Below are 22,757 nucleotides of genomic sequence, written 5' to 3'. Positions count from 1 at the left end.
TCATTCCTTGGACTGGTGTCCCAGCTCCCACCAGTGCAGCCACGTTCCCTAACTCAGGAATGCATAAAAATGAACTAAATGCAAAGAGAAATTTGACTGATGGATGTTCTGACCACAAGCATTTGCTGAATGCTTGGAATATAATGGGAAGGGAGGAGAGAGCTGCTCCATGAGAAATGTGGAGTCAGGGACTGCAGATAAGATTAGGCTGGAATGTCCAAAGCAGTTAAGTGGCAGGAAAAAGAACTGGTCAACAGTGAAAATAAAACTCTTCCAAGTGAATTAGTGCTGGGGCTGGTACTGAGTTACTCCTTGGAAAGGTGGGAAAGCTGTGAGTGGAATTACAGTGAGGTTGTGCCCAATCTGTGCCCAGTCCAGGGTGGGGACACGAGGTAGAGGGGCATTGGCAGTGCTGGGACAACCGAGGGACTCCATGGCCTTTCCATGAGTGATTCCATGATTCCAAGTGTTCATACCTGATTCCATACCTGATTCCAATCCTCATTCCATGGCTCCATGCAGGTTGTGCTCTCCCACTGCAGAGGGTTCAGGGAAAAGCAGCTCTGACTCCCTTCGGTGTCACTGCACCTCTGTCCTTTGCCTTTCCTTCCCAAGAGCAGAAATACCTTCTGAGCCCTTCCCTGGGATTCCCCACCGGCTCCCGAGGGAGCAGGAGGGCGGTGCAGGGCAGGTCCGTGTCCCGGGAGTGTCCAGGTTTGAGGGACGGCGCTTTTCCCGGTGTTTCTCTTTGCAGAATGCCCTGTTTGCAGGGATGGTGTCCCGGGAGTGTCCAGGTTTGAGGGACGGCGCTTTTCCCGGTGTTTCTCTTTGCAGAATGCCCTGCTGCAGGACACGGTGCGCCGGGAGTGCGAGGAGCGCTTCGAGCTGACGGCGGCGCTGGGCCGGGCCCGGGAGCAGGTGCTGGAGCTCCGCAGGCTCAGCGGGACCCTGCCGGCCTCGCCGCGCTCCCTCCCCGCCGGGGAGCTCCGCCTGTCCGGGCACTTCGGAACGGCCAGGGCCGCCAGGGGCCCCGGCTCCATGGATCCCATCCCTCCCAAGGGAAGGGCGGCCTCGCTGAGCGAGCCCCGGAGCCGGGTTCTTGCCGGGATGAGGCGCCGGCCGAGCCAGCTCTGACAGCTCCACCTGCGAAACCATTCCAGCCTCCAACTCGTCCATTTCTACAACTTAAAGTCCAGTTAAATTTTTATTTATTTTTGATGCAATAATGTTTACCTGTCCATTAATTTATTCACGGTGTAGTGAAATGCTGGGTGTATCTCAAGATGAGAAAAGTAAAAAGAGTCTCTCCAAGAGGAGCACAAAGAGCAGCACATCTTCAGTGGGTGGGATTGAAATCAGAGAACCCCTGGATCCCAGAAGGTTTGGGTTGGAAGAAACCTTAAAGCTCATCCCGTTCCAATGCCCTGGCCCTGGGCAGGGAATAATGGCCCATGCTCACAGGATCCAGGATGGATGGGGCTTGGAGAAGCTTGGCAAAGGGAAGGTGCAACTGGACGAGCTTTGAGGTTCCTTCCAACCCAAACCAGTCTGTGATTCCATGATTTCAAATCTGGGCTCTTACCCACAGCCCCCCGTTTGTGTCCTGCAGCAGCAGCTGGAGTAAAGGGGAGTGGGCCAGAGAGGAACAGCACGTAAAATAACGGGAGCAGGAACGGGATCATGGTTCTGGCATGAGGGAGTGGCCAGGTCCTGGATCCAAACCAAGTCCAGAACAAATATTTCCCTTCTCCCCCTCCCTCCCAGAACCCAGAGCTCCTGCTGCTAAGCAATAAGCAAAATAGGGAAATGTCAGGGACCCTTTTTTACTGGCTTTGAAAACAATTTAATGGATCTCACCACGTCAAGGAAAGTTTACCAAGTGTTTTCCATGGTGGGATGAAGGGCAGCAGCACAAAGTGCCACGGAGGATGTGGACACCTCATTATAGCCCTGAAATTTTAGGAAATCAAACTTCCTGAAGGGAGTGTTTCTTGTAGGAGTGGTGTCAGGGACCTTGCACTCCAGGACTTGTGGCACGAGGCAAAGCCAAACAAAGCTCCAGGCTTGGAACAAACCTGTCCCTGTGGATCCTGCCCTGCTGGCTGTGGGCAGCATTCCAGCCCTTCCCTTGGACAAAACATCCCATGGCACGGGGCTGTCTTGTCCTTCCCTGCTGGAAAGGCTTCAGCTTGCCCATGGCAGAGCTGGGCGTGCTGCCTGCTCTGGAGTGAGCTCCTGCAGTCCTGAACCTTTCCAGAAAGGATCAATGCTCTGTGCCAGGCCTGATTCCTGTGGGCAGGAAAATGGGGCTCAGGGGATGGGTCTGATCCTTCGGGTGAGCCCCAAAGACGAGCCATGGTGGGGTCCATCCCTGCTCCCAGCTAACGAGAGACAGCACAAGAGGAAGCCACGGAACCTCAGTCAGTGCCTCAGTGTGGCTCACCCTTTTTCCACCCAAAGTTGCCCAAAACATAATGTTCTCCACAGATAATATTGTGGAGAGCCCAGCCCACGCGTGGTGCTGCTGCTCCTTCCGCAGGAGATGGGATTAGCCCTGGCCATACACAGCTTGCCATGGATATCACTTCCCTCCCACTGGGATATCACAAACCAAAGCTGGGATGATCATTAGACCTTGCTCTGAGGTGTGTGTAGGATCTGGGATCCCGACTGTGCCTTGCAGATGGAGTTTTTCTACAAAAGAAAAAATTGGACTGCAGGAAAAAGCATCTTAGTTCCTAAGCAGTGTTAAAAGTGCATGGAAATAGAAACTGATGCCACAGATCATTAAAATATATTAACCAGAACAAATCAAGACTGTCTTTCTTTGTACTGTGCATTTTCAATACCAGAAAAAGAGCAGGATAATGAAATTGAGGGAATTTCCTTTCTCAGACAAGCCCCCACTGCTGCATTTTTAGTTATTTAAAAGAGGCTCTTATTTCCTTCATGAAAATTCGATGTCCTTGGTGGTCACAGGTGGTTGAGAGTGTCCTGCTGGAGGAGGAACAACCCCCAAACAGCCGTAATGGTGTGAAATCCTAATCCAGGGGTGTCATCCTCACAGCACGGCACAGAATTCACTTGGGTGGGATGATGAAAAGGGCACTGCCAGGGATTAATGTTGAGGGGATTTTAACACCAGAGATATAATTTGTGTGGAGCATCTGGCACTGCCCTGGGAGCTGTGCCCAGATCATGATAAACCTTCCATGCCAGCTCCCATGGATTGTTTTCCTTGGCCCTTCAGGCTCTGGATCCCTCTGTGCTCCACCCAGAGTGGGGACAGGGATCAGTGCCAGGGTGGGACTCTGCTCCTTCCCAGTGAACCGAGGGATGGGCACAGGTGCCACCAGACCTCTCAGGGGATGGAAACCATTCCAGTGAGTGGGGTTTGCCCCTCAGTGTCTCTGAGGCCACTTCTCCACTTCTCCACCCTCCCTTCTGTTCCCTGCAGTAGGATTTAGTCAAGATCAGCAGGGCCCAGGCACTGGTGCCAGGCACAGAATGAACACAGGGTGGGAAATGTCAGGGAAAGGGGGGAACAACCCAGGGGGTCCGGGATGGGAGGAAAGGGCTGACATTTGGGAAAGTCTCAGTGCAAGAGAGAGGAAAATGCCCTCCCCCGGGCAGTGGTGGAGCCCCTCGCTTGAGTCATTCAAAGTGGGCGGGAAAAATCCATGGAAAATGTCCTGTCAGGAGCAGCCCTGAGCTGCAGGAGTGGCTGAACCGAGTGCCCCAAGGGGTGTTTTCCATCTCCTGATTTATGTGACATGGAAAGTGGTTTGGTTTGGCCTGGCACCACTCCAGGGAGTAATGCCCAGCTGGCACCTACCTGCCTTGAACTCCAGGGAAAGAGTCCTGGCAGAAACCTCTGGGCACAGAGGAAAGGAGCCTGGAGAGCCACAGAATGCAGCAAGCTCTTCTTCCTGCTGGAAGGTCACACTCTGTGCTGCCCAAATGTCCTTCACCATCATCATCATCATCACAGGCTGGGTTGAGTTGGAAGGACCTTAAAGCTCAACCTGTCCCCTGTCCTGCCCCCTACCCCAGGCTGCTCCAAGCCCTGTCCAGCCTGGCCTTGGGCACTGCCAGGGATCCAGGGGCAGCCCCAGCTGCTCTGGGCACCCTGTGCCAGGGCCTCCCAGGGAACAATTCCTTCCCAATCTCTCATCCATCCCTGCCCTCTGGCAGTGGGAAGCCATTCCCTGAGTCCTGTCCCTCCATCCCCTGTAACACAGGCACTGCCCTCTCCTGACATCCCTTTTCCCACATCCAGGGCAGCTGAACACCGCTGGCAGCAGAAAGTGGGGATCAATCCCCCCCAGGCTGTATTTTGGGAGTTCGGCTGCTCTGCTCCATGGCTGGTGCCGGGGCGGGCACGGGGAATTCGGGAGTGACCCAGAACGCGGCTGGCTCTGGAATCGTCTCCATCGGAAGGGGCTCCTCAGGAGCCCGAGGCTGACCCCGCTCACTGAACGTTTCCATGAATCATCGGCTTTTATGGAAATCCGTCCCAGCGTCCTCTCCCAGCTGTTTCCTGTGCACTGCGCTGCCCGCAGGGGTTGGTTTCACTTACCAGGACTGAGCGGTCATTTTAATCACCGTGAAGTTCTGAACAAAGAACCGCATGTGCCTTTGGGGAAACGTACCCAAAAAAGGATCCTCGGGAACAGCTGGAGGGCATCCGGGAAGGGTCAGACGTGGAGCAGGATTTGGGTGTAACCAAGTAGCAGCACGGCCTCAGTGGCTGCCAACGCCATTCTGTTTACTGATGTCTGGGTTTGGGGGTTGTTTTTGTGGATTCCTTCTAAAAATAACCCCAGCACCTCCTTGGAGGGTGATGGAAGCAGTAGCTGGAGCTGGATGAGGCAGGAATTCACCCGCTCAGACACAGGGAGAACTTGGATTTCTGATCCCCAGGTAAAAGGTTGGTTCAGGAGACCAGGATTTTCTGTGAATTTGTGTTCACAGAAATCCTTTCCTCTGGCTGGCTCTGGGTAAGGAGAGCCTTACCTGTTCCAAACCTGCTGAAGATCCACCTGACAGGGAAACTGTTTCTTGCCCACAGGACTTCCACTGGGAGAGGATGTGTGTGTGTGCCTGGCCCCGGCAGCAATGGATACGTGGGGAATCCACAGCTGGGCAGGGCCATGCAGGAGGGCTGTGGAACATCCCCTCCCCGGGATCTGTGGAACAGCCTCTCCCCCGGATCACAGCACGAGTCGGGGTCATGTCATGAGCATTTAATCCAAAGCCAGCGCCTGAAATGCCGGGAGAGCAAAAACCCAGGCAGGCTCCTGGCACAGAGCAGGATGTGTGGAGGAGATGCACACGTCCCGGAAGGCAAAAGTCTCCAAGGATCCCTCTTAGCCTGACCCAGGGAAAATGAGGCCAGGACCTCAAACCTCATGATCACCATAGCCCTGAGAGCACGAGCAGGACACTCACTCAGTGCTCAGGGTGTCCTGCCCCTGGATCCCTGGCAGTGTCCAAAGCCAGGTTGGATTGGAGCAGCCTGGGATAGTGGAAGGTGTCTCTGCCCATGGCAGGGCTGGGATGGGATGAACGTCTTAAAACCTCTCACCTGGGGGGTTGGAAGGTGGGTGAGGACACGTTCCTGCTCTCTGGCCCGTGCCAAGGTCAGCGCTGGCTCTGCTCCGTGGCTGCTGAGAGAGGAGGGCAGAGGGGAAGGCTGGCGGTGCTGCCTCTGTGTCCCCAGCTCTGGGATCCCTCCGTTGGCTTCGCTGCTGCCAGGGGAACCCCAGAGGAGTCCTGAAACAAAAAGCAGCCGCGGGCCATCCCTCGTCCATTGACCAAGGCAGACAGAGCTCCCTGATCAGAGCCAGATGTCAGAGATAACATCTCTGCTTGCTGCTCGAGGTTTCCTGGACCGCAAAGCACCACCGTGCTCTCACCCCGCCCGGCCACGGCATCCTGAGCATCGTGCTGGGTAAAAGTGTGGAATCCTGGAGGGCTGGGCTGGGGCTGGGCTGGCGCAGGGCGCCCGGGCCGGAGGGCTGCTGAGGAGGGAGGAAGGAGGGTGCTCTCTGCCCAGGGAGGATGAGTTTTATTCCCTTGGGACAGCGGTGGCAGCGCCAGCCTCTCCACTCTGTGCTCCTTCAGTCACAGTCACCCCACGCGTGTCCTCAGGCCAGGTGTCTCCTCAGCATGGGGGGCAGGCTTTGAACCAGGTGGCAGAAAGATGCTGAAGATGTTTCCTGTTTTAGAGGTGTTGAGGCATAGAAAAACCTTCAGGCTTTGAACAAAACCTCAGCTTCTCAGCCTCTAAATCACTTTAAAATGGGACCTCAGGCATTTGGGTCCCAGCTCCTGATTGCTCCATACAAACCTGGGGTCCCGAATCATGAAGGAATTTTGGGAAGCTGCACCCATCACTGATCAGGGGTAATTAAATCTGTGAGGGCCCTTCAGGAGATTCACTTGGTTTGAGATAATTTTGCTGTGGATTTCCCCTCTTGGCTCCTGAGCACAGGCCCTGGGGCTGCCCAGCACCTGCAGGGCCTCAGAGGGATCAACATTCCAGGGATGGGGCAGCCACAGCTTCTCTGGGACACCTGTGCCAGGGCCTGCAGGAGCTCAGGCCATGGTGAGAAACCCTCATTTTCCCTCCCCCCTCTGGGGTCATTCAGGGCTGTCCCCCGGAGCTGTCCCAGTAACTGGCCACTCCTGGGGAATCTCCCGCAGCTGGTGGCTGATGCCATCCCTCGAGGCTTTGATCCATCCCCAGCTCCCAACAGCTGGAATTCGGGTGTTCAGCCGAGGCTGAGACCGCGGGGATGGGGCTGCTCTGCCCCCATGGCCCAGGGCAGGACATTTGTCCCCTCCTCACCTTGGTGGCTTCTGGTGTGTCCAGAAGAGAGACAGAGAGCCGTGAGTGCAGGGGAGGCTCGGCTGGGCTCTGCAACACTTCCACCTACAGAGGAAACCCAGAACGGCAGCGGGAGCAACCGCGGCATCCCGGGAATGAGGGGTCCAGAATCCCTGGGAATGAGGGGTCCAAACAACCCCCCGGGAATGAGGGGGACAAAGAAACCCCCAGGAATAAGGGGGACACAGAACCCCCCGGGAATGAGGGGGACACAGCATCCCTGGAGCCCCAGGGGATTGGGAAGCTGGAATGTCTCTGCAGGGTGGGGACACGAGCCCCTCACCCTCTCCAGCAAACCCATCCAGAAGGATTCTCCATCCTGGGACAAAAAGGTCACTTCTGCCAAGTTTTTTCCTTCCACTGGAATATAAAGACTTTTTTCTTCAGGCCAGCTTTACTAATTTTAACTTCCTTTTTTTTTTTTCAATGGCCCTGCTGGGCTGTGGCCAGGCAGGAGGAGGGGATGGAAAGCTGTTTCCTCTGCAGGAGTGTTTTTTCCAAAGGGGGATGTGATTGCCAGCCTGGCCAGGGGGGTTTGCTTCCTGCCCCAAGGAGCTTGGAAGCAACAAGGAGCATGGACAGGAGAGTCACAGACTTGGCCTGATGTGAAGTCATGGATTTCATGAGCATTTCCTGGCAGGAGCAGCAACCAGGGAAAGATTTCCTGGAAAAGGGGCCCTTATCACCTCCCCTGCTGCCACTCACCTGTGGGGTTTGGGGGGGACTGAAGCCCTGAGAGGGACCTGTTGGGCCCGTTTCCATCAGAAATGTTCTCACATTGTTCATTTTGTCTCTTCCCAAACCATCCAAAGCTCCAGGCCCACGCTCATCCTTCCAATATCTGTAACAAAGCTGAAAGTGAAGGACAAACAGAACAGTTTGCATGAAATGCCTTGAAGCCTTTGCATCTTTTTGTTGAAAATTAGTAAAAAAATTTTAACGAAATCCTTTTCTCAGAGAAAAAGCAACTCTGAGACCCACCCAGGCAAAGCCCTGTGCCCAAGGAGAGCTGGCTGGGACATTTCCCTGTCGCTGTGGGTCTCAGATGTTCAGAGCCCAGTGGCAGCACCTGATTTCCAGCAGTGTGGCAGAGGCTGCAGCACCACCCAGGGCAGGAATACTCCAGATTTCCCAGGAAAATTGTCTCAGCTACTGAGATACGAGCTGAGTGTGGCCTCAGGTGACTTCTGGAGGTCGATACAGGTGCTTGAAGTCCATCAGCCCTGTCAAATGACTCATTTCTGTGGTTCAGAGCTCCATGAAAATACAGGGACACTTCAAAATTCAGGGACATTTCCAAGTCCTAGGAGAGACAGGAGCTGTGGTACAGGGACATTTCGGTTGCTGTGCCCAGCAGCTCTCCTGATGAGTCCTGCAGGGAATGGGGCATCGAGGGGCCACAGCCCCTCAGGACTCTCACCTGCCCCTTGTCCCCCTGCAGAACCCACACAGGCCCTGAGGGCCAGGCTGGGACTCCCAGCTGGGAGCTGCTGCTTTCCCCTCAGGAAGCGCCTCCTGCACATCCCAGCGCTGGCACAGCCCTGCTGGGGGCCAGGCTGCCTGCCATCCATCCCTCCACCCATCCACCCATCCCTGGCTGGGGATGGGACCTTCCCCGAGGGAAGAACAAGCTCTGAACTCCCTGCTGGGTTGCCTGGGGCAGCAGGTGCTGCCCTCTGTTCACAGCTCCAGCTGCTCCAGCTGCTCAGGGGAGCGAAGCTCTGGAAGCACAGAGGGGTCATTGGTGCTCCCACAAACCCAAGGCTGAGCCCTCCACGGGTCCCTCCAACACAAACCCCAAATCCAAGACAGTCAGCGGTGCTGCTCCTCCAGACCCAGGGTTTTCTCTCTGCTCTGGACTCAGCATTTGTGTCTGGGGGAAAAAGCTCCTTCAATTTCCATAGCAACGAACACATTTTCCTGAAAGCAACACACACAAAACAGTTGTTACAGATTGAAAAACAGTGGTAACCAAGGAACAGAAAGAGACATTTTATCTTTTCCTCCTCCAAAATATACATTCACTTTCTGCATTTCCAGAGCAGCTGCAGAGGGGCCCAGCAGGACACAGGGCAGACGTACCAACCACGGAGCTCCTGCTCAGGTTTCCTCCCCTCTCTGAGGTCTGCAGAACAACTGCCCAGCGGAGACTGGCACTGCCCTGGTGCCAGGGACCAGCCCGCAGCACTGGGCTCTGCAGGGGGACACTGCAATCAGCCTCGGCAGGAACGGGGAGAGCCCTTTTGGGAGAGCCCAGGGGCTCCGGGTGCAGGACAGCAAACGCCTCCCACCTGCGGCTCCAGGGCTTGGTAGCACCTGGACAGCAGCTGGAGAATCAGATCCGAGTCCTTCGCTCCCATTCCAGCTCTCATTTCCCACAGCAGGCACAGCTCCAGGAATGTCCCAGCAGCTCCTGCTCCCAGTGCAGCACAGGGAATGGCTCCCCTGCCCCAGATGTGCCACAGGGAAGGGGTGGCTCAGCCCCAGGCTGTGCCAGCATCACACCTGCAAGAGGATCCCCCCTTCCCTGCCAGCATCCTGCCACTGCAATGAAAGATGGGAATAAACCCGAGACCTGAGCCCTCCAGGAATGGCACCTGAACAGCTGAGAGCAGCTCCAGGGGAGAGGGGCAGGGCAGGGAGACTCCAAACTCCCCAGGGGCAGCTGAGAGCCAGGGGACAGCAGCAGCCCCTCCCTGGCTCATCCATGACCATTTACTGCAGCTGCTGCGTGGCTGCCCAGCTGCACCCCCAAGACACAAACACCCAAAGCTTCCCCAGTTTTGCCCTCCCAACAGCAGCACATCCACAGCCCGTGTCCCACTCTGGCACAAGGGTCAAGCCACGGCGTGTAAGAAAACCAAGTTCAGTTTCCACACATTTGGCATCCAACAGGCAGTAAAAAAAAAAAAAAAAGCTTTATATTTTATTTCTTGTAAAAATCTTTGAACACATGCAGACTAAAACCAGTGTAAGAAAGTCTCCACCATGTTTAAACAAATAACTATACTTAAATATAAGCGTCTGCAATTGACTGGTATAAAAATAAGGTACGTTTTGCTTTTTTACAGAAATCCTTTCTCCAGTTCTCAGCTCAATAAACAATACACAACTCTAATACATACAGTGAACCTGATCGTTTGCCACCTCTGGGATACTGCTAAGGTATTATGTGCAAAAGTTGGTAACAGTTTCTTTCCCAAAAGAAAAGTCTTCTACACCTTTCAGAAACCGAGATTTGGGTTGAAGCTGCCCCAGCCCCGTGCAGTCCCCGTGCCGTGCCACAGCCCGTGGGCTCAGCGCCGGTGCCGGCCGTGCCCCGAGCGGCCGCTGCCGTGGTGCTTCCCGCCCTTGTGGGAGCGCTCGAAGGAGCGCGAGCGCTCGCGCCGCTCCCGGTGGTGGCCGCGCTCGTGCCGGTGCTTCTTGGCCGCCTCCGAGTGCTCCCGGGATTTGCTCTGCGAGCGGGAGCGGGACTTTTTCCGCTTGTGGCCGTGTCTGCTGGCGCCCTTGAGCTCCTCGCGGCCGTGCTTGGCCTTGGCGTGGGGCGAGCCGTGGTTGTGGTGCCGCCGCGGGCTCCCGCTGTGGCTGCGCGAGCGGCTGCGCGAGCGGGAGCTGTACGTGCCCGACAGGCTCCGCCGGTTGTTGTAGCTGCGCGAGAGGAAAGGGTTACAGCGTGTGCCCAACACCAGCGAAGTCAAACAGAAATCAGCGCTCAGAGCTTCCAAGCTACTGGAAGAAATCACTTTGCCCCACAGGGATGAGGGAGGGAGGACAGAGAATGTCTTGGGACACACAACCTGCCCCATGGAAGGCTGAGGTCGGTGACGTGGCATTTAAGGTCTTTCCAACCCCAACCACTCTGTGAGTCTTTTAGCTGAGCTCATTTGAAAACAAACAGCTCAAACTAAAACCAGAATGCAGCACCTTTTGTCCACCTTGTCAAGGGTCTTCCCTCAACAGCAGATCACTGACTGGGTATTGCCTTTTTCCTTCAGCAGTGCTTTGGGGAACACTGAGATCCAAGCTGGCAGCCTCCAATTAAGATGTGAGCCTCAAGATTCTTCGAATATTCCCATCTAAAGGCAGCAGCTCTCACTGCATCCCCCTCTCCCTGTCCCAGGAGAGGGGAAGAGTCCTGAAGAGCCAGGCACTGCACCAGGGAGCACTGACACAAGGAAGTTGCCACACCTGGAACACTTCTCCCCCTTCCAAGGGCACTGTGCTCCCAAAGACTGCTCTCACTTGTAATGGTATCCTTGTGAAGACTATCCAATGAGGGAAGACTAACCCCTGCCCACCTCAGACTCCTCAGGTACAGTGCAGTTAGGACAGGCTTAAGCTTCCATTTTACAGCCTGAACTCTTAAGAGCTGCTCCACACCCAGAACCAAGAGCCTGAAGTCAAGCCAAGCCTCCCCCCTTTTGCTGGGCAGCACTTGGGAGTGCCCCTGGCTCTGACAAGTGCAAAGCCCTGCTGAAATATCCTGTATTTACAGGACTAAGTGTGACAAAACCCACGAGCCCCCCAGTGCAGCCCCCCAGCCCCACTCACTGCCTGCGGGGGGTGTGGGAGCGGGAGCGGGACTTTGTCCGGGAGCGGGACCGGCTGGCGCTTCTGCTGCTCCGGCTCCTCTTGCTGTCCTTCCGCAGCCTGCGGGCACAAAGCAGCACTGCTCAGGCACTGCCACCCCAGCGAGAGCTCCCCAGGAGCTCCCTGGGCTTCAGCTGAAAGCACTGCTACTGAAGCCTTCTCTTACCAGGAGGGGAGTTTTACCTACCCGTTGTAAGGGCTCTTTGAGGTTTGCTGCCTCTCTTCTGGCTCTTTTTTAATGGTTTTGGTATTCACAGACACCGGAGATTTCTCCTCAGCTTTTACTTCTCTTGGGGAAGCTAAGAATTAAATTTCAATTCAAAGTTAGCTCTTTATTCATCCTTTGTCATAAACACACTGTACATCCCTGAGACACCTTCACCAGGACTTGCACTAAGTGTAGATATGAACTCCACAGCTATTATTTCATCCCATCTCTCCATTTATATTCACTCCTGGAATGGGATATTCATGGGGAAACCCTCTGCCCATGAAGGAGGAACAGCACTGTGACCTTCAGAGCACACAGCCAGGCTCACGTGGGGCCAAAAGGTACAAAACAAAAGCTGCCCTCGTGGCCCACAATACAGAATTGTTACCCTGACACTTATTTCCAATGCTATAGAGAAAGGATTAAGCCTGCCCAGCAAAACTACAGATTTCATCTTTACAGTAATGGCACAAATACAAATGAGCAACAAATAAAGTTATCTAGTCAGGATGTCAGTGTGTCTCTAGACAGTTGGTACAGCCCAGAGGTGGATTCCCCTTTCATGGAAGGGCTGTTAAGCCCACCACAGCTCCTGCCTTCAGACTCTCCCAACCCTGGCTCCCTCCTCACAGAAATGGAACACTTTCCTTGTTCAGTGAGAAATTCACACTTCCCAGCCCAAAGACCTCTGAAAATGCAGGACTCTTCAGGAGAAACCATGAGAGTTCAGACAGACTGGCAGTTCAAAATACATGTTCCAATTCATTCCCTCTGATGCCAAGGCAGTGCTGGGCCTGTCCCTCCCCCATTTCCTGCCCACCAGCTGTCTGCCCTCACTGCACCACACAGTTGCCAAGTACATTAAAAACAACCAGTGGAGGGAATTTTCACAGATACCTGCTGCAAAAAGGGGCCATGAAGGCTACTGCAGCACCCTCAAATCAAATCCAGAAAGGCTCTCTTCACATCACAGAACACACAGCAACTCCTGCTTCAGTCTCTTAAGGGTGCATATTATTAATGTATCACTCTCTTATCTGGGGAAATATGGCATAAAGCATCCCTTTTCCCTCTAATCTGGTTTCAAGGTTTTGAGACTGGTTTTAAAAACTATGTTAAAAAAAAAAAAATTGCCTTGCTGCTTCATTCTGTGAGAAAGCCTGAACTGTCTAACAGCTCAAAAAGCAAACCTCCTTTATTTTTACACAAATACTTATCACACAGTATCACGCAAGTTTCTGTTCAGAAAACAAGCTTACATGGTTTGGATGCAGGAGAAAAGCCACCCAACGTTGAGAGTGCTGGAGTTCCATCTGGATTTAAACCTTTTGCCTTCAGTTTTGCTTCCTGTAGTGCCATTTTCCTCTTTTCTACTTCTTTATCCAGAAATTCGTAATTGGGCTGTGGAAGTAACAACCAGGTAAGAAGCTGAACTAATGTAATTCATATTTTCATCTCCTTTTACTGAGTTGGCTTTTAATGATCTGTCCAGTAATGTAACTTCCAGAATTTGTTCTCTCCTTCAAGGAACCTTCCCCATTAGTACATCTGTATTAGGCATTCCCAAACTTTTCTGGACAACCATAACTCAGCTCAAGCTGCACTGAGCCTCAAGCAAGAAAATCCAAGATGTCAAACTCACCTTCTTTCTGGTATAAAGCTTCAGCGTTGTTAGGCAGATCTCCTGAATCTCCTCTTCTGTGGTGCCAAAGAGCAGGAACCAGTGGGGACGGGTAGGCAGTGGGATCTGAAAATCGAACAAGGGGAAGCGTAATGGAGATTTCAGGCCAGGTTTTGCTGAAGTATTTCCATGAATTTTCTTTAAGCCAGACCAGCAGCAGTGCTCAGGGCAGCCAGTGCTCACCTGCAGGGCTCTAGCAGCGAGGTAAATGCACGCACACGCGATGGTCTCTGGCTGGAAGCGAACGAACACGTTCGTCCGGAGGCTGTCGTTCATGTAATTCCTAAAAAACAAAGCAGCAGAGGTCAGATCTCCGGTTTGCTTTTCTTTTAGAGGATAACAACACTGGAGACTCAATTGACTTTATTATTTTTTCTGTTGTTATATGAAACATGTGATTTCTTTTGGATGACTGTGTTGGATGTTTACATGTGTCACTTCGTACCAGTTTGCACCACTGCCACTGGTTTAAACCCAAGGCAGTAACGTACAGCAGTAAATTCAAGAAGTGTGGAATGGTTACTCCCGAGGTTAAATTATCCTGGGAAGTGTCCACTGAGTTACAATTTAACAACTACTTTGCACCTGTCCAGCTGATTGTCTTAAACACCAAAGGGTTTGTATTTAAAAATCAATGTAGAACTCAAGTGCCACCAGGAGAGCAAGGTGCTATTTTCAACCTACCATGTTCCAGAGGCTACGTGCAACCTACGGAGTTCATAAAACTCCGACTCCATTTTAATTTTGTGTGCCTTGAGTCACATCAACTTCATCCAGGGAGATGCATCCCATTTGCTCACTGAGTATTGGAAAAGACCTGTGAGTTAGACCTGGACCCCCACTCCCCTGAGCTCCTGTTCTTGCACAGGGCTGGCACTGCCAAGCAACACACGCCCAGAGATACCGAGAACAGCAGAGTTCCACGGATTTCTAAATTCCCAAGCTACGGGAAAGAGGAACAGCAGTCAGTCAGTGAGGACTCTACACCCCCATGCCCAGCCTGGCTGCTAAGTGAACATGCTGCATGCACTGTCCTCCTCTGTTTAACTCAAGTTTAAATGTTAAATCAACTAAAGAAATGCTGGTAGAACCGTCCCCCACGTGTCCTTTAACATACAGCAGGTAGGCAACAAAGACATCGAGAAACAGTTGTAACAGTTACTTCTAGAACCAAATATACAAATCCTGGCGCCAGGACAGAACTAGGAGGTGCTGCCCGATGGCAGTGAACTCGCTGAGGCTTGCACTGGCTTGGCTGGAGAGAAGGGCAGCCAAAGCAGCCATCCCCAGGTCATGGGCTGAGGTGCAGAGGGCAGAGCTCTATGACTTACCAGCAGGGACTACCCTTCAATCAAAGAGTAGAAAAAAGAACAAAGTTAAATTGAGTTCTCCATTGCTACGCTGGAATCAAGCCATGAAAATAGTAAGCAGAAACAAGCACCACAAGATTTTCCAAATGTGTTTGGGTGGTAACTTACATCTCATTGCTTTGCATAGGGATCAGTAGGCTTGTTATTTCTGCTACTATTTTCCTGGCTAGGAAAAGAATGGAAAACAGCAAACTTACCAGGCTGTCTGTACCAGGGTTTGATTACGTTCACATTCTAGGACTTGTAAATACATAACAATGATCTGAGGAATAAGGGAGGGGAAGAGAAAAAAGACTCAGTTTCAACATATAAAGCAGGAGTAGGGAAGTAAATATATACATATGTTAAAAAAAAAATAAAATCAAACACTATGCCCAAGCAATGGGGGCTCCTTCTCTCCAAGCACACACTCTGAGCTCTCATGCTACCCACACACAATTCTTATTTCACTACTTTTCCGTGCTTTTCACACCAGCCACCTTCACCCTTTCTAAGGGAAATGACTTCTACTAAAGTCAACAGGGCTGTTTGCCCAAGTACTCTGGCAAAACCATAATTAACTACAGAGGAATAAAGAGAAGAATCCAGGTCATTCTGACACCTGTGTTTCTTGTTCCACAGCTCCCAGTGATGCCACCAAGGTAGAGTAAGAATTACAATTACATTATTGTTGAGAACTCACCTTATGAGGATGCTTGACATGAACACAAAATCCCAACTCCTTCAGTACCCTCCTTTCTGCTTTGATTACTTGATTTTTGGTGTTTATGTAGTTCTGATCAAGTATCAGGGGGCTTGGAGTCCTATAGTTTGCAAGAAATAAAATCAAAACTGTTTTGCATATCCAAAAATAACGGCAACTCTGTTTTCCCTTCCAACCAACTAATGGCAACAGAAACCGGTTTTCAACTCCTGCAAGCAAGTTTAAGCATTAATCTTGTGCTGTCCAAGTTTAGATAAACTAGTTTAGTTGCTGCTTTTGGCTAGCTAAAGATTAGATGGCTGAGATTAAAAAAAAAATAACCTTCTGCTCCTGTGTATGCAAACTGCACTGCTCCAGCTGCTGGAAGGAGTTGGCTTGATGGGGCATGCCCAAGAACATTTCCTCTCTGTGGCAGAGGTGGCAGGAGTCCTTTGCCAGGCAAGATTTCAAAGCAGAAGTAAACCAGAACAGGGTTCTTACTGGTATTAAAGTAGCAACTCGTGCTTTAGAAATGGCAGTTTCCTATGCAGCTGGAAGAGCAGCTGAATCACCCTTCAGAGAAGCCAGCCCTGCCCTGTGATGTGCGAAAAGCTGAGTGAAGCACAGAATCACCCTGGGAAACGGGGACAGATCTGCCTGGGACTCTGGGCCTGCACCCTCTCCAGCCGTACCAGGGATGTTCCTGATGTTTGCATTTGCAAAACAACAGCTCATTTAGAGAGAGATTTCAAACTCCAGCACAGTCAAGCCCTAATTCCTTCCAAATCCAACCCCTGAACTGTCCAGAGCATGTTTAACCACAGTAACCTTCTGTACACTTTATGCACAGGTGTCACACGCCATTGCATATTCTTTGCTTTGTCCGTGCTTAGACTCGACCTTTCGACATTCCACATGGGATATTTTAATCCACTTCCTCCTGAAGACAGATCAGCTTTTTCCCTGTAATATGCCTCACACATTCCATGTGCTTTCCAAAGCAGAATAATGTTTTTGCAGCTCATTATGCTCTAATAAACCACAGTCTGTACATGATACACCCCAAGCACTGGTGACAAATTTATTTTACATTACGTTCAAAAGAAAAAAAAGTAATGCAAAGTGGATTCAAAATACAGTTTTTGTTGTATCAGACAAAATATTTCACTGCCAATCTGCAAATTCCACGAGTGGATCTTACTTCTCTTCCCTGATAGGTCACAGAGCAGAAAAAACACTCAAAAAAACAAGGTTCCCACCCCAGGAAGAAAAGGTCAATTTAATGACGAGGCTGGATGAGCTCCCCAACTTCAACAATCCAGTTTATGGCATGACCTCTGCAGTCACCTGGACAGACACAGATTGCCATGGGCAAAGGACACAACAAACCTCCCTAATAAAAGCATCTTGTTGTACAACCATGCACGTGAAGCATGAGCTGTCCCTGCTCTTCCCAAGGGGCTGAGATGCAGCGCCCAGCTCTGGAATGAACGACTGCAGCTTCCTGCTACAATTCAAGTACTGACTCATGATACAAATTACCAGGTTTTCCACGTTCCATCAGAGTAACTTCTCTAGTTAAGTGTGTTACTCTCACTCATCAGGAAAAGTTAATTTTCAGCTCCTCTAAATAAAACCAGACTTGGGGGATTTTTTGGTTTTGTTTTGTTTATGGTTGGCTGTTTTTCTTTTCACCCCATAAATTAACTGAAAAAGAAAAGGTTTTCAAGCCTCTTTAAGGTAACTACTTCAGTGAGGAGCTGATTTTGTCTGAACACTCCAGAGATGGGCTGAACACAGTGCTCTGGAGTGGGACAATGGAACAACCAAGCTGAGTTCTTCCCATCAGTGAAACTGATTCACTTCCAACCCATTCCTGTCAATTTTACTGGTGTTGATAATGTTTCCTTCAGTATTTCTCTCCTCAGTTCCATCTTGAGATCACTGGCATTAACAGGATCTGCAGAGCAGCATCCAGAGCGAGTTCAGGCATCCAGGCTGTTTGTTAGCAGAAAACTTCATCACAGGTAGGAGATCTTGGGTTAAACACTTAGGACAGCCATGACTTCCAGTCTATTGAAAAAATCTCCAGTGGGACTGCACAGACCATCCAACACCCCACCTTCCACAGGACCCTGCATCCCCTGAGAGCTCTGAAGTTAAGGTGGCTCCAAGTGCAGCAGGACAGACATGAGCCTTTACTGTAGTTTAAGTTTTCACTGTCCTCACACAGGGCCATGGGATCAGCACCAACAGCTCACACTTGGCACATGTTCCACAGCACAGGGACAGGAAACCCAACATACCAAGTGTGCTTTGCTTTACTCTGCTGTCCCACATTCCTTTGGTCACAAGTCCTAGAGACCTACAGCCCTAAGGAAGCCATGAAAACCATCAGTTTATCCAGACAAGATTTCCAAACAATGCAACCTTTTATCCACTTATGGAAAAACAAAAATCCCCAGAAGGCTTAAGTGGTTTACTGCACCTTATTACTGGCAAAAGTCAAGTTCTCCACTGCATTGATTCATTAATTTAATACTTTTGCCATAAAATCCGCAAGGCTGGTAAATAATTATTTACAAGTCAGAAACTTCAGAGATTCCCCTTTGAAAAACTTCTTTGCTTTCTACTAAGAAAAAAGAGGAACTTTGCCACTGCATTTGCTGCACTTAATTCTCAGTCCAAGAATTATCTTAGGGCCAAGTAAGAAACCAGAGAATAAGAATTTGTAAACTTATATATGAAATATAAGCTTCAAACCCTGTACAGCCAAGGAGTCTTGCAAATTCTTACTTGGAATCTGTTCCTACAGACCAGCACTAGAGCTCCAGGCAAGACTTTATCTTTAAGAACAGAGCACACAGTGGCCCCTCTGGGAAGTCAATCAAACACTTAAGATGCAAAACTTGATTGGGATTTAGATTCCGTAACAACCCAAAAGATTAACACACACTGTAATGTGTTTGTAACAGTAAATAAATTAAAAATACCTTTTTTTAAAATCACTCTGACAAATGAGACCTAAGTTCTCCACACAGCTGCAGCTTCATTTGGTGTAATAATAAACTTTGATGGCTTTGACGTGACTAATACTTGGAGGAACAGTGCCCTGTGTGGAGTTTTGTTCCTAATGAGCAAAGCACTTGTGATAAGTACAGCAGAGCACCAGCACCTCATTTCAAAGAGCAGATATCTGTTATGCTGGTCAGCAAAAGATCACCAGTTCTCTGTTTGTCTCCAGGATCACAAACACAAGCAGCACAGGTTTGCAGGACAGTCTGAAGGCACTAAGAATGTGTGTCATTAACGCAGCCCCGCTGCAGGGCCCCTGAGTGAGGAACAGCTGACTGAGCACCTCAAAGCACCATGTGAGATTACAGCACCACACGAGTCACATTTCCAGTCTCAGGACTTTCTGCAGCTTTCAGGCACAGTTAAAAGAAATATAATCAACTTCAAACTACATTCTACAAGTTAAACAACAGTTGCACTTTGCTCAGAACACAGAGGTTTTGGCACACAGTTATTTAAAAAGCAGTTTTTCCATAGTACGAGCTTTTCTCCATGCACACAAACATTTTTACATGCAGTTCTACATCACATATGCTCGTCAAAGATCCCAAAGAAAATATGCTTGTCCAAAACACTTATTTAGCTTTTTCTTACTTCTCAGCATTAGAAATACCACCTCAGTTGACTACATGTCTCATAAAAAGAAAATTCCAATGCAATTCCCAGTTCTGCAAACAGGTACATAGAAGGGACTGCTTACATCATAATTGATAAAAACGTACAAATTCAAGACTTCCGCACCCTTGTTTTACTGTGAATTCAAACTGCAATTATACAGAGCCAGAAAGTGGAACTAAGAACCCAAAACTGGTTAAGAAAGAAAGCAAAGCCTACCCAAACTACCCCAAATGTGTGCAGGTTAAGAGCTTCAGTTAACAGAAATGCTAGACTGAAAAAGAAAGTACAGCAGCCTGTTTCAGTTCTGGGTTGTGTGTGAGAGACTAACTATAGCCTAAGTGTTAGCTTCAGTAAAAAATAAAAAAGATTAAGCTAGTATTCTAAAAACCTGGACAGCAAAGAAAAAAGCTTATAACAAGATACAGGAGTTCTTCCAAATGGTTCACCAGCGGCCAACCTGTTAGTCCCCCGATTCCAGTGACCTATGCTCAGAGCACTGGCTTCTCCTTGGGGATTTTCGATACTTCACTCACTGTTGCCATGACGACAGCTTCATCTTTATGTACCACTCCACATCACCCAGGCTTTGGTAAATGTAGCTGGTCGCTGTATAGTCGGTTGCAAGGGAAAAAAGAGTTGAAGTTAATAACGTGTACAGGTGATGGAATTGTCAGCTTGTAAAAAGTACAGAAAAACGTTTACATCCTGCTTGCTAAAAAAAAAAAAGGGGAGGGGGTGTGCAAGTCTGAATGTCAGACTGCAGCATTTTTAAGGTTCATTTCATGCAGATTCACTCAGAATCGCAGAGCAACAATACCCATTTCTCCCGAAAATAATGGGTAGCAGTGCACGATTTCTCTGGACATGATGCACTTTAGGCACCACGTAACATGCACAAGTTGGGATTTGGAACAGGCTAGCTGGAAAGATTTAAATTCACAGGTTAAGTTCAGTTTCTCTGATCCTTCACACAGCACAAAGAAACAACTAATTTGTATTCTTGATGCAAAGAAAAGCAAGGCATATGATTAATTAACCTTCACTGCCTGGATGGAGGCCAGAACGTTACTAATCACTGAGCCTGCTCCAGTAATTCCAATAACCAGACTCCCTTAATAACTGCGAAGACAATCCCACTGAATTCACACCCGGCATAACTTCACACAGCTCTCTTGGGGCCATCAGGGATAACAGCTTTAAAAGCCAGACAGAACAAAGCTAAATTCCAAAGGATAACACCAACTCTTTCTTCTTGGATCTAAAACTAACTAGAACGGCACCATCAGGAGGCAGTAAAAGCCGAAGCTCTGGCTTCAACAGAAGCATAACCAGGATAAAGACACCAACAAACAGCTGGTTTCCTTCGGGATTTCTACTCTGTTTCTCAGAAAAGCTTCAACAACACTGAAGTTTAAATTCCTGCCGTAACCTGGTGACACACGGCAGAGAAATAAAGTGTGAATTTAACAGCGTAGCTGAAAACAAAATCCTTTTGTAGCTACAGAGTACCTAGAACTTTAAGCAATCAGCCACCAGAGGCAAAGTTGAAGCCTCCAATCCCAGACTGCAATACTGCTGCCCGACAAAATTAAGGAGATTTGTGTTTAACAGCAACTTAGAGAACTCCTTCCCTTCAACCACTCCTTGCTCCTTTCAAGGCATCGTTAATTTGCTTTACACATGAAAAATGTTGCTTTACACATGAAAAATATTGCTTTACACACGAAAAGCAGCATTAGGCACTCATAACTTGGACAGCTCTACACCACCTGCACAGGCGCACGGCACCAGAACAACACAGCTCACACTTTCTGCACCTAAAAATGCCTTCAGCCTCCCAGACTCAATGGCACATTCCTACCATTAAAGTTGCAAACACTGCAGGCCAAATCAGGCCATTCTTCAGGTACTCTCTAAAACGGCTTTTTCTTGAAAGTAACACTATCACCACTGAAAATCCAGCTTCTTCTTAACGGGTACTTTCTTAGCACCACAACCACACTTGGGCAGCCACAGACTAATGACAGAAAAGCATCACAACTGCTGAGTACGCTTAAAAATCTGGAGAATAAGCAGCAACTTGCTAACTGGCCACTCACACCTAAGACTACCTCACAACAACTACAAGACATCAAAAAAATCAACAAACAGACCTGAAACCACAACCATGAATATAAAACTAGAACAATACCTGTCAACCATAACCTGTAGCTAAATCAACAACGAAAACGGGTCTACCACGTGAACAAAAGCAGAAGCAGCCGGGATTGCTCTGTACTGCCTACACAGCAGCCAACGGGCACTCCCTTCTCAATTTTAGGTCGTTGAACTTAGCCTGGAAAAATACTGTGAATTGAGAACTGCAACGTACATTAGTGGTAACAGGTGCTTATGCTCATAACGAAGCTGATCTTACCTTTTTGCTCTTAACTGCCGCAAGTGATGGAACACGTTGATCACGTCCCTTATCCGACGAGGCGCCTCTTCGATTTTGGACGCGAGATTGATGCAGGCCATAGCAACAATCTGAAAGGAAGCCCCGTTTCCGTTAAGCAAATAGCTTTTAACCCAGATAAAATCAGAATTACATAACCAAGAAGCAAATCTGCCAGTCTGGAAGCGAGCGGCCTGTGTAGCGCGTGGCCGCCCCATCCGCCCTCCCCCGGTACCCTCGGGCCGCGCTCACCTCGAAGCTGTGCTTGACGAAGGACTTGGAATAGAAGAAACGATGGAACAGCACCTGCCCCGTCGCCATGGCCACCTGTGAGGGCAGAGGAGGAGGAGGGGGGGGAAGGAGCCGAGTCAGTGCCCTGGCCCAGCCGCCGCCATTTTGTGTGAGGCACCGCCGCCCCCCCGCGCCGCCTCACGCCCTTCCCGCCGCCACAATGGCGGCGCCCGCCCTTCCCTTCCCTTCCTCCCCTGCCCCTCCGCAAGCCCCGGCAAGGGCTCACCTGCGGCAGCCGCAGCAGGATCCCGGCCGCCTGGATGAGCTCGCAGCCCAGGATGCGCAGGTCGGTCTCGCACTGCAGGTCCAGCCCGTCCTGCATGGAGGGGGTGGGCGAGAGGCGCTCCTCGGGGATCAGCGAGTGGTCGATGGTGAGCGACACCTCCGAGTAGAGCCGGTCGCCGATGAGGATGCCCGGGGCGGCGGGGGGCGGCGGGACGGGGGCGGCAGGCGCGGCGGGGCCCGGGTGCGCGGCGGCCATGGCGGCGGAGCGGGCGCTGGGTCTGGGTCCGCTCCCGGGAGCGGCCGCGCGCCGACTGCGCGGCCCCGCGCGTGACGCACCCGCCAGCGCCGCGCGCGCGGGGGACGGCGGGAAAAAAGAGTCCGCGGGACACGCCCCGGGAGCGGGAACAGGAACAGGGACCGGGACAAGGAATCGGCAGCGGGACAGGGATCGGGAACGGGACCGGCTTTAAACCGGTGCGGAGTAACTGGGTGTGCGCCGCAGCAGCGAGGGAGCGGGAAGGATGCTGGATAAACTGCGGTGTAATCACAGCTGAAAAGGATCGTTCAGGGTCAATCCACTGTAACCGTGTCATGGGCGGAGACACGGTACAGAATAGGTACATAAAACACAGAAATTGCGCATAGCTGGTTAAGCAGGCCTCGTGTCCTGGATCAAAGCCCTGTCTTA

At 50.6% G+C, this 22,757-nt stretch overlaps 1 protein-coding gene across 1 annotated transcript; it reads right to left on the bottom strand.

Moving 5' to 3' along the window:
* Positions 1–9,792: 9,792 nt before the first annotated feature.
* Positions 9,793–22,368, bottom strand: CCNL1 (cyclin L1). Its single transcript, XM_082288432.1, has 11 exons — positions 22,071–22,368; positions 21,806–21,880; positions 21,536–21,645; positions 15,427–15,547; positions 14,942–15,006; positions 13,558–13,657; positions 13,336–13,440; positions 12,953–13,094; positions 11,670–11,781; positions 11,444–11,542; positions 9,793–10,540 (listed from the first exon to the last, which is right to left on the bottom strand). Exons 1-11 carry the CDS (start codon positions 22,323–22,325, stop codon positions 10,189–10,191), a joined length of 1,536 nt encoding a protein of 511 aa, XP_082144558.1. The 5' UTR covers positions 22,326–22,368; the 3' UTR covers positions 9,793–10,188.
* Between the last annotated feature and the right edge of the window lie 389 nt (positions 22,369–22,757).

This window comes from Coloeus monedula (genome assembly GCF_965178545.1).
Source record: "Coloeus monedula genome assembly, chromosome: 10".
NCBI classification, from domain to species: domain Eukaryota; kingdom Metazoa; phylum Chordata; class Aves; order Passeriformes; family Corvidae; genus Coloeus; species Coloeus monedula.
This window is presented reverse-complemented; position numbering and strand designations above follow the sequence as displayed.

Coding starts and splice junctions, on each gene's coding strand:
- CCNL1 (XM_082288432.1), bottom strand. CDS start 22,325: ATGGCCGCCGCGCACCCGGGCCCCGCCGCGCCTGCCGCCCCCGTCCCG. Junction 13,095..13,335: donor AGCTTTATACCAGAAAGAAG/GTGAGTTTGACA, acceptor TTACTTCCACAG/CCCAATTACGAATTTCTGGA. Junction 11,782..12,952: donor TTCTCCTGCATCCAAACCAT/GTAAGCTTGTTT, acceptor TTTAATTCTTAG/CTTCCCCAAGAGAAGTAAAA.